This window comes from Lissotriton helveticus, chromosome 2_1 (genome assembly GCF_964261635.1).
Source record: "Lissotriton helveticus chromosome 2_1, aLisHel1.1, whole genome shotgun sequence".
NCBI classification, from domain to species: Eukaryota; Metazoa; Chordata; class Amphibia; order Caudata; family Salamandridae; genus Lissotriton; species Lissotriton helveticus.
Genome location: NC_136059.1, coordinates 356282656 through 356294715, shown reverse-complemented (window position 1 = coordinate 356294715; position 12060 = coordinate 356282656). Strand labels below are relative to the sequence as shown.

At 50.6% G+C, this 12060-nt stretch overlaps 1 protein-coding gene across 14 annotated transcripts in view; it reads right to left on the bottom strand.

Annotated features, from left to right (window-relative positions):
• NIPBL (NIPBL cohesin loading factor) overlaps nucleotides 1-12060 on the bottom strand; it is a 1942504-nt gene that overhangs the window by 443406 nt on the left and 1487038 nt on the right. For all 14 annotated transcript variants that reach the window (XM_078674965.1, XM_078674957.1, XM_078674966.1 and 11 more), the window contains one exon: nucleotides 10118-10258. In XM_078674965.1, the coding sequence (XP_078531091.1) occupies nucleotides 10118-10258 (141 nt within the window). The remainder of the gene's footprint in view (nucleotides 1-10117; nucleotides 10259-12060) is intronic.

The window sequence follows — 12060 nt, the reverse complement described above, 5'->3', positions numbered from 1 at the left end:
GCACCAGAAGGATGCAGGAAGCCATCAGCCCCAGCAGCCGCAGCGTCAACCTGACCGAAACCCGGGATAACGGCTGAAAGATGGGAATCAAAGCCTGTATATCCCGGATCCGCCGTTCCGGAGGATAAACCCGAAACTGCACCGAGTCGAGAACCGCTCCGATGAAAAGGAGCTTTTGAGAGGGACACAGGTGTGATTTCGGCACATTGATGGAAAACCCCAGCTGGTGCAGGAGGTCTGCCGTCATCTGAAGGTGGTGGACGACTGTCTGGGGCGAGCCCGCCTTCAACAACCAGTAGTCGAGGTAGGGGATAGAGCTGCGACCACCGCCATCACTTTCGTGAACACCCGTGGGGCGCTGGTAAGGCCGAATGGGAGCACGATAAACTGAAAGTGCTCGTGGCCTACCGTGAACCGTAGGTAACGCCGGTGGGCCGGCAGGACGGGGATGTGAAAATACTCATCCTGCAAGTCCAACGCCACCATCCAGTCTTGCGGGTCTAGAGCAGCCAAGACCTGAGCCAAAGTCAACATCTTGAACTTCTCCTTCAGGAGGAAGCCGTTGACGTTCCGTAGATCCAAGATAGGACGCAAGCTCCCCTTGTCCTTCTTGGGTACCAGAAAGTAGTGGGAATAGCAACCACACCCTACTTCTGGCCCAGGAACGCGCTCGATGGCCCCCTTGGCCAAGAGGGCCGTAACTTCCTCCTGCAGAAGTGTCAAGTGGTCCCCCGACACACGGTGGTTCTGCGGTGGCATGGCTGGAGGAGTGGTCTCGAAGGGGAGGGAGTAGCCCCTTCGGACGAGCTGCAGCACCCACCTGTCCGATGTGATAGTGCGCCAGCGGGAGTGGTGATGGCGAACCCTGCCACCCACTGGCGTCACATGGGCCCGAAAGCACGGACTAGGAGGATTTGGAGGCTGATGCTGCGGGGGGAGGTGTGGTCTGACCCCGCCGTTGTCCCCGACCGCCTCCACGGCGGAATCCACGGCCGCCACCGCGTTGAGAAGTGTTCTGCGGTGCGTGGCTGGCAGCACGTGTGGGACCGCCCCTTCCTTGGCCACGAAAGGAGCGAAACGAACCCGTTTGCTGGCGCTGGGTCGAAAGACCCAAGGACTTGGCCGTGACCCTGGAGTCCTTGAAGCGCTCCAGCGCGTGGTCCGCCTTGTCGCCAAACAGGCGACTGCCATCGAACGGCATGTCCATCAAAGTATTTTGGACATCTGCCGAAAAATTGGCGGATCTCAGCCAGGCGTGGCGACGAATCGCCACCGTCGTGGACATCGCATGCCCAGCGAGTCGGTCGTATCAAGACCACACCTGATGGAGTATCTTGCTGCATCTCGGCCTTCAATCATAGCCTTGCCGAGCTTTACCCGTACCTCCTGCGGGCATTCAGGCAGCAACTCCGCGACCGTATCCCACAGAGAGTGGGTGTAGCGGCCCAAGAGGCATGCGGTGTTGCAAGACCGCAGTCCCAAACTCAGGGACGAGAAGACCTTTTTTCCATACTGGTCGTACCTCTTAGATTCCCGATCGGGCGGGGCCGACGGGAATGCGGTCTGGGAAGTCGAGGCCTGGATCACCAGACTCTCAGGGGTGGGATGGGTGGACAGGAACTTGGGGTCGTCCGGACACGGACGGTGGCGTCTGGCCACGTTCCTATCAACAGGCGAACCTGAAGCGGGCCTGGACCACGTGCCCAAAAGAACATCTGTCAAGGCTTCGTTGAACGGCAGCAGAGGCTCCTGCGGGCATGCCTGCGGTTTGAAGACCTCGGTGAGGATGTTAGGCCTCACGACCGCGACAGGGAGCTCAAGGTGTAAGGCCTTGGGAGCCCTCATCAACACCACTGAATAAGCAGCCCCAGCCTTCGAGGCCACAGTAGGAGGCGAGACAAAACCAGGGTTAGGAGAGTCGTCCAGACCACTGGCGTCACCCAAATCACCTGTCCAGTCCACGTCGTACTGACACTCGCGTGACAGAGGGTCCTCAGACCCCTCTTCGTATTCTACATCCGCCCCATATTCGGCGTCAACAATGTAGACCGGCTCCTCGGGGTACACAGGCCCCATCGGCGTCGGACGACGCCGGTCCGACTCCGCGTCCGGAGACGGAGAGGGAATGGGCGTGGCGCCGCCCGGAGCCGGAGCCCCGACGCCGGCCGGAGCCGGCGCCCCGGCGCCGCGCGGAGGCGGCACCATGGGTTGCCCCGATGGAATCGGCGCCGGAGAGGCCGGTGGACCAGCCGGCGTCGACCCTGAAGGGCCCGGCGGCGTCGGGGCCGGAGCACCCGACGGCGCCGGGGCAGGAGCACCCGAACCGCTCGGGCCCCCGGACGGGACCACCGGGCCCGCAGGCGCCGTAGGCCCCGTCGGAAGAGACAGTGCCCTCATGGCCATGAGGAACTCCTCTATCTCCTCGCGCGACGCACCCTGCCCAGGGACCGTAGGGTATGGAGCAGGCCGCGCCGGCGACCCACGCGGATCCGCGGGGCCACCAGAACCCCCAGCCGCATCGCGCGAGCGTCGGGGGGGAGTCGGGGGTACGATGACGACGCCCCGACTTCTTGTGTTTCTTACCAGAGGAATGGTGACGACTTCCGGAGCGCTCGTGGCGGCTCCGCGACCGCTCCCTCGACCTCCGGCCGGACCGGGACCGCTCTCGACGCGGGGCCGACACCCGGAGCTCGAGCAGCTTGCGGGACCGCTCCCGTCTAGCCTTACTCGTCAAGGCCCGGCAATCGACGCAGGAGTCCACGTCGTGGTCCGGGCCCAGGCACCGGAGGCAGAGTCGGTGGTGGTCCGTGACCGACATCGTGCGGTCACACCCGTCACAATTCTTAAACCCGGGCATCCTACCGGCACCTTAGGAGTAGATAGTAAGTCAAAAACTTTGGTCAAAAGACCGGAGTACTGCTCTTCGGATCTGCGCTAACTGGCGCGGAAAAAAGAAGAACTGACGTCAGCGCGCGGAGGCGGCGTCTATATACTCCAGCGACGTCATCACGGCGCACGACGCCGACGACGGACGCGGAGCCGCAGGGAACGCCTGCAGACGACGCCTACCGACGCGCAGGGGTACTGCTACGCAAAAGTTTCCGGATCCAGACTGACGCCTGGGGATATTCTAAGGTAAGGAATCTAATACTAACCTGTTTCTTTCAGATGCTGCTCTTAAATCTATGAATGTAGCATATAGGCTGCCACGTCCAATTAACACAGTCTTCCAGTACAGCATTGCAAAATGCAAAACCTGGTCGACCGTGCTAATGGAGGTTCTAAAACCAGCCTGCAGGTGAGACAAAATGCTATGGTCCCGTTCCCAAGCCTGAACCTTGTTTAAAATCAGCCTACCAATGATTTTATGGGTGGTATCGATCAAACTGATAGGACAATAGTTTCCAGGCTGGGATTTATCCCCTTTCTTGTAAACTGGGATAATTTCTGCCCCATTCCATGAATGGGCAACGGGCGCTCCCCTAGCAACCGCATTCGCCAAGAGTAATATATAGGGGCCCCAGGAGGCTTTATCTTGTAAAAATAAATCAGCTGGAATCCCGTCAATTCCTGGCGCTCTACCAGGAACAACAACATCTAGGGCCAGCTGAACATCCCCCAAAGTAAAAGGGTCTTCCAAAAAGGGGATATAGGGCGCCTCCATGGATGAATCTTGGTCGTCACTCAACGCAAACTGTGGTTTAAAATGGGATACCCATTAATCCCGCGGGACCCAATTCTGTGGCTTGTCAGAACTACCATCCACACCCCATTTGTAGACATTCCAGAATTTTCTCGGGTCTTTGTGGCGTCCTGCTTCTTTCAGGTCCAGCCACCTCTGTTTGTCCCATAAACGCTTGGATTTAAAGACGGCGGATTTATACACCGCCCTTGCAATGCGCGTATTCACACTTGAGCCACTTTTAATGGCTCTACCCAATTCCAAGCGAGCCTGCCTACATTCCCCTGAGTACCAGCGTGGCGGGTGGGGAATACAAGTGCCACTTTGCTTACATGGCTTAACAAATAAAGTTCTCAGTTCCTTAAAAAAAGCTTCATGAATCCTGGTTCCCCTTTCTATGTTGACGATAGGGCAATCCTCGCGCCATAAACCCTTCAAATCATTTGTTGCTTGAGCGAGCTTGCTAGCTATAAAATCAATATTTCCTTGAATGGCTGAGACTTTAGACCAGCGAACGTGTCGCATGTCATTAGAAATGACAATGTCCACTGGGGAATTGATGTCCACCTCTCTTCCCAGGGGGTCTGGTGATTTCCAATATGTAATTTTTGCCGATAGGGGATTATGATCACTGTCTATTCTGTCAACAATCTGCATGTCCAAGAGGTGTCTCCACAAACCCAAGTTAACTAGGATGTAGTCTATTCTGCTCTGCCGGGGACCGCTCTTAAACGTATTAGCCCCAAGCTTGTCCCCTGCTGTTCAACCATTGGCAGATCTAACACCTTTATTTAGACCGAGTGAGTTAAGCTGTAATGCTATTTGCGTCCATCTTATGATGGGGACAAGGTCCAATTTGGGAACCCCCCATTCCCGGTCTTCTTCATCTGTTAAGTTCCAATTGTCATTCAAGAGAGGTTCAAAAGTTACATTAAAATCTCCACCTATAATTATATTAGAGTGGAGAAGATTACTTTCTATCTGGTCTTCCAGAAGTGTTAAGATTTCCGAGTTCCTCCCCCCGGTGCTTCTGGCATAGACATTATATAAATAAATGGGCTCTCGATTTGCAAACTCTAATCTAAGGGACTGGAGATCCCTGTGGTTAGTGGATATAGATTTAACCGTTACAGCAAGATCCTGCTTGATCCAGATTGTGGTCGACCTTTCCCTGGCTTTTCGGCTAAAATGCTATAATTTAAATAGCCCGGGAAATACAACTGTTCTAAGGACCAGGTTTCCTGGAATAGACATATTTCGTGCTGCCTGATGAAAGAAGCCCATTCTGGGGAGTCCATTTTGGATCTCAGGCCAGCAATATTCCATGAGAGAACTGATCCAATTTTGCTAGTAAGTAAAGTGCATTCTACAGCTTGTGGTTCCTCCTGGGTACTGTCTGGTACACTATTCTGTGAGGGCAAAAGCCTTGGGATGGGTGAGATTGCAATGGTGGTGGGGCCCGTGGGGCTAGTTGTTCCGTGATCAGGGACCTCATCACTACACACTTCCCTAGGTGTTACTTGTGCTATCTGAGATTGTAGTCAGTCGTTATTAACCAATCCAGAATAGGCCATATCTAAGCTCTTCACAGGGTTTTCTCTATTTAACAATCTTTTCCGATGGGGGGTCGATCTTATTTGAACCCTAGAATTATCCGGGGAACAGGTTCTAAATTCCAAGGCCAGCAGATCTTGTGCTATTCTTGGATTTTTTAGAACCAGCTCAATACAATCATATGGGTCACCTGGTGTTGTAATCCTTACGGCTTTAAGGATATCCTCCCTGATGACAGACCTGCACCCCCTAACGTACCGAATCCAATGGATTACTTTGTTCGTTAGGGAGTCAGGTGACTCATAGCCTCGACCTATAGGTGCTTTGGGAATGTTCACCATATACACTGCCTGCGGTTTGCTTTGATGACTATATCAGTGAGGGACATATGTGTTAGAGGGAACAGATCTAATGTCTTGCCGGCTACTTGCAGATTTCATCTCATCCGGTCTAGATCTAGCTACAGGCATACCCACTTGTTTCAAGGATGCTCTTTTAGATGTAGTTACAGGAGTTGTCACCTTTGCATCAGCATTAACTCTGGCTTGGGGTACCCTCCTTTCTTTCATCACCATCTGGCTGAATGTCATTCGAGTGGTAGGGGGCCAAGTCGCTGGGGCGGGTGGCACAAGTACTTTCCCTTTGCTTCCTACCGAGCTTAGGGTCATTGGGCCTGGCAAATTTGATTTTATAGAGTTTGATATACAATACCCTGGGTTACTCCTTAAGTCTTTAACTGTGGTAATCAAAAATCAATTTTAACTTGTAATGACTCAACCAACCCACACAATTGCTTTATGGTTTCCCACGGAGAACTCTCTCTTAATTTTGAAGACCTGATAGCATCCTGTACTCCAGACACAGAAAACGCTCTTTCAGCATGGGGTGGAGTTGACGTGATATCCTCAAGCCCTGATTCTAGCTGACAGTTCTCCATTTGGGCCAGGACAGAGAACCTATTATTACTAAGTAGGGGTGCTAGGTCATCAGGATTTAGATGAGATGCTAGGGGAGGATCAGTCCGGTCTATACTTAGTTCTCTCCCTTTGGGTGACACAATGTTTGGTCCTGCCCCCGCAACGGATTTGCTTAGAAAAATATCCTGAATGACCACTACCCCCTTCTCCTGCCTTTTGCACGTATTATTACCCAAATTTACAATACCCTCCTGGGCTTGCTCAGCGGGTTTATAAGCTTCAGTCAGTATATCCCCACAGTCTCGCACAAGTTCATCTATTCGGTCCATAACACAGTTTGCTCCTGCGTGCGGCAAACGCTTGCTAGATGACTTTGCTTTGGATTTTCTAGCCCTTTTCCCCAGCCTTAGACACCACCCCTACGGTTTCGCTAGAATCCTCTGTAGATTTACGTTTCCCCATACTTTCAAATGAATGATCCAAACAGATAACTGTTAATAGTCACACAATGTACCGTGGCAATGTATGGAAGGGGGTGGCCCAGCCCTGCCCCCTCCAGTCTGTGACAGTCCGGCCCTTGTCCCGGGCTTCTCCCGGCGGCTCCCGCGCGCGATCCCGCGATGCGGGAGGAGCAGCGTCCTCTTGTGCGCCTCCAGTGGCGAAAAGCAGCTGATGGGCGGCGTTCCGGTCAGCAAGGGCTGCTGGATGCTGGAGTCCAGCTCTCCCCGCTCGGCAGCCGCGATGACCAGAGCGGCGGCGGGGGAGAGCAGCGAAGTCAGGTGGGTTGTTGTGCAGCCTTTTGCCCCCGATATTTACAAGGAGCCTGATTTACATCTATGTCCTCAGATGCGTACTTGCCAAGTATGGAGTGACACAAGGAAGCCAGAGACAGAATCAGGAGCGATGAAGCAGAGAACAGGAAGCAAGAGAAAAAACCCCCAGTGAGGGATCAGCAAAGTTCCCAAGGTATACTGCTCCCTGTGTAGCCTCGGACATTCACGGACATACACTCGGGCTCGGAGCTCACCTGCTCACCCATTCACGGCTGCTCCAGGGCTTGCATCAAATGAAAAAAAACCTCGCCGGTTTTAGCTCAGTTTTTGGCGTCCCTGACAAAATGAGGCCGAGAGAGCCCGCGGCACCGCTTTCTCCGCTATCTCTCTCTTTCTCTACGCAAGGACCAAAACGGATTCAGCTGCCGAGACGCCAGCGAAGCAAGCAGCCGTCCGCCATCTGCATCGACGTCAGGAGGTGGAGCGAGGATTCCGGGTCCGAGAGAGTTTGTTTTTCAAGTGATACATCTACATTAGGTCCGAATAGGTGTTGCTCCTCAAAGGGTTGATTGAGAATGGCACTTTGTACTTCAGGTTTGAACCCGGATATACGTACGTAGCCAGGCATGTCTACGTAATAGGACGCTGGTGTTAACCGCCCTAGAGGCATCTATCTGCTGCATGCAGCGCACACCGAAAAGAGGCGTTTGTAATATTTTTCCCCCTCTTGGATAAGTTAATGAGGTCTATCCTTGTACTTATCAGGGAGGTGCCTCATTAATGATTCCAATTTATCATAATGTGCCCTGTCATATCTGGCTAATAATGCCTGTGTATTGGCGATACGCCACATGTTTGCTGCTTGAGACGCCGTTCTTTTCCCTGATGAGTCAAGTAGCTTAAGACTCCTTATCTGGTGGTGGAGCTTCACCTGATGTTTGTGAGTTTGCTCTCTTACGTGCATTGGAAACTACAAGTGAGTCTAGTGGTACAGGACCTTTAATATATGCTGGGTCTGAGGGAGCAGCTTTATATTTTTTATCTATGCGAGCGTGAATGACCAGAGTTCTGACTGGGTCTTTAAAGACTTAAGGAGCATGCTTAATTACTCATTTAAGCATTGGTAGAATGGATAAGGACCTTTGTGCGCTATCAAATGTATCCATTAAGAAGTCTTCATCTACAGGGTCTGTGTGCATGTCTACCCCATGATATTGCGCAGCCCAGTGAATTGATTAAAACCCATAGTGTCTTCTGGTGGGGAAGGCTTGAGGGGTATATGTCATCCTGAGGGACATTTGGGACATCTGGGGTGTTATAATCATCCCATGGGTCAGGTGATCCTGTAGGAGTAGCTGGATCAGGCACGTTACCCCCCATGTCATCAGAGCTATCATCCCTGTTGTCATCGTCTGGTATGATAGAGGATGCTGGGGAATGTTGTGGTATGGGAGGATGTGGTGATGGTACAGGTGAAAGAAGGGGAAGGCAGTCTTAAGGGGGAGGTAGCCATGTCCTTCTTTGAATGCGGAGCTGGAGTGTCCAGTGGTCTCTTTTTTGAGGCCAAAATCAGCTGTCTAGTGATTGGATCTTTAGCTAGTCTTTTGAGCAGGGTCTGGATAAAGTAAGTCCTCTGCAGGAGGCCGATCTTTTGGTGCGGAAGAGGGTTTTGGCACCGAAGCTGTTTTTAAAACGGCGCAGATGGTTTGGATGCCGGCGAAGGTGAAGTTGTCTTTTTCGGTGCCGGTGAGTGTGCACCGGCACCATGCGAAGGCCAATTCGAGCTAGAGTCGCCTGAAGGCTTGATTAGCTTCTTAGCCGGGCCCGAAGGTGGGGCAGTAGAAGCAGTGTCGGTGTGCACCCAAGCCCGAGGGCTAGGGTATGACCGGGGCTTTCTTTGGGTGTGTCGAGGAAGGGTCGGGGTCGCGGTCTTATTACGACCTGCTGTGCTGGAGTGATGTCCTCGACTTCGGAGTCTTCTGCCTCGGAAATGCTGTCGACGTCATGTTGTTCTGGAACATTGACGCCTTCATTGAAAATGTCGTCCGGAATCGAAGCAGAAGATCGAGCCATTGTTCGCCTTGCTCTTCGGTCCTGGATAGTCTTCTTGGAGCGGAAAGAGGCACAAGCGGAACAGTCTTTGGCCTCGTGCTCCGGGGAGAGGCACAGGTTACACACTTCATGAAGGTCGGTGTGGGGAAACTTCGACCCACATTGAGGACACTTTTTAAATTGCGTCCTTTCCATGAGCTGGAGTCGAGGACTAATTATGCCCGAAGGCTGTCGACGACGACCGGAATCGAAGTTTTCGGTGTTGAAGGGTAGCGTCGACTGAAAAAGCGTTCGAAACTTAAGTTCTGTAAGTTGGTGAGGATTGCACACCGAAGGAAATCTGTTCCAACACGGAGCGCTGGAAACACATCCGAGCCCGGTGGCGGAAAAAAATAATCTGGGTATGGAGCCGATGCCCATGCGCAGTATCATCCAATGGAGGAGTCACCTATCTCGTGACTTCCAAAGACTTTTCAACAACAAAACAAACTGCAAACATCCGGGCCCAACACTAGGTGGCCATATATGCATAGTGTGTAATCTGCAGCTCATATGCCTCGAACATAGGATTTCCAAAGCTTCTAAGCAGCTGTTAGTTTGGTAAATTGCACAAAGGACTCTTAATTTTCCAGCAGGGAAGTGCTCATTGGATTGCAGCCTGCCATAAACTGGGAAGGCAATTTACTCAAGCTTTCTGGTTGAATACAGACATCAATTAAAGGATAAAGGGCAGGTGGGGACAAGCACCAACATGGACATTAATGGAGGGAGAAAGGACGGGGCAAGCAACACGGAGAAGGGAAAGACAGAGCAGAAAGGAGTACACAAGGCCAGCTGAAAGACTACACCAAAGAGGTTAAAACTAAAGAAAAAAGTAGTGCCTAAAAGAATGAGCAATGGAAGGACACAATGCATCCATGTTCCACGGGAGGGACAACTACATGAAGAAGAAGGAAGCCTGCAGCTGCCGACCCATATGAAGCTAGCAAATGAGTAAAATTGAAACCAACTAGTAATGGGTAGCCTCCAAGCCCACTAATAGTAAACAAATTGTCGAAGGCAGAGAGGGTTTGCCACCTGGGCGAAACCTAAAAAGACAGCAACATTGAGCACTAACATACAACAGTAACAAATCTTACCGTCATGCCATACTTTATTATCAGTTTCATAAGATCTTCCTCAATAGTGGCAAGGAATGTTTCACTCGGGTGTTCCATCAAAGGCACAACCAACTCCAAAATCTTTGCAACATTGCAGATAACCATGAAATCGTTTTGGGTCTGTAACAATTTTAATTAAGAGTTGGCATTTATATTGCAACTTTAATATTTGAAGTGGCAGCTGTACAATATATAAAATAAACAGCAAGATTGCAAAAGGCCAATGTTGAACAAGACTAAAAGACTGCTGCTTTATAGAAGCACTTAAGAAATATTCTAACATACATTCTTATTGATGAAATTCTTATGTACTGAAAACTGAATATTACCTACCCATATTAAGATTTTTGCACTTTTAATAAAAATAAAATACATGATTGCGATCTTTTGCCAGAGAGTGGCGACATGTGGAAGAGTAAGGGAAAAGAAAACGTTTGTGAGCGTAAGGATAAGTTACTTACCGCTGGTAATGTTCCGATGTACGACAGCTCCTTCAGTTCCTTATATAGACCCCTTCCAAAAACGTTAGATTTTTCAGCAACATGCAGTTTCCAGTGGCAGGTGGCACTGTGCGACATCAAGAGCAGTACTGCACGACCTCAAAGGAAGTGGCGTAAATATATATATACATATTTTGATTGCCACAAGAGCTGCTGACACCAGTTATGTCTATTTCTAGAATACTAGAGGCTGAGGATGTAGTGGTCGAAGTGAGATATTTTTTTTTATAAATCATAAAAACGTATTAGATCAAGAGAAGAGAGCACCAATGATCATTGGGAGCAGTCATATCCATCAGTATAAACAGTAAGTAATATATTCTATGGAATATTCCTTTCTGCAGATTCCTTATGGAAATCACTTCCACAATATCCATTAAGTAGACTGTTTGAGAATACCAATAAAATACATTCTTTAAAAAAATGAAGTAAAGATTTGCCAAACTGAGACAGAGACCAGTTTCCACCTCAGGGCCATAATGCCTGCCAAAGGAGTGTATAGAAAAGCAGGTAGCAGTCCCACAAAATGTAAAGACAAAATGAGCTTTCTTTGCCCAGTTGACGCAAACCATCTGTGGATCACATCCACACATGATGTTGGATAACTACAGTGGTGGGAACTGCCTATCCCAGATAATAAGCAGTATCAAGGCCAGCACAAATCAAATATCTGCCTGTATCCTGACCATACAGAATGGTATAAGCCAAGGATGCCCTATTTCTGCCATTACTGCCCAATGACCCAGAGGGCCGGCATATACCGGTCCAATAAACAGCAGTGACCGACATGAATGCTACACTCTAAGAGAACATTTGTTTTCATAAAGCCTCAATGGTCTTCCACTCCCTTTCTGTGGTGGGGGTAAGGGGAGGAGCAAATGTGGTGGGGGTAAGGGGAGGGGCAAATGTAGTGGGGTGTACTTTGCTGGTTAAAGCCTGACCCACCAGATTCTCGTGAGAAAGATGCCTCTCACCGGCAGGAAGCCCAAGAAGAAAATTCAACCCTGAATTAGGGGAAGTATCAACCGACTGGTCTCCTGTAAGTCCATGTAAATGCTGTAATCATAAAGGGCTGTCAATTATGCCCATCACTGCCATCTCTTAGTAGTGGCAATCTCTGATCACAGTTGGAGTCAAAAAGACATGGAGTCTTCAAGGGCATCTCTGCTGTAGTAGAAGCATAGAATCAGATTCAGGTTGTATGGGTACCAGATGTGCTGTAGAGGATTCAGAGTGTGATCTCGGTCGGGGTCCAGCTGAAGCAGATTGGGGGGTCAGACATCTGAATTGGTAATGGATTCTCCCCAGGCATATGCGCCAAAGGAGGGACAGATGCGGAAATCTGAGGGAAGGTGGAAGTCTGCACAGGAGTCCCTGCAGAACCCTTGACAGGTCCATTGGATTCAGATAGCACAGAGGATT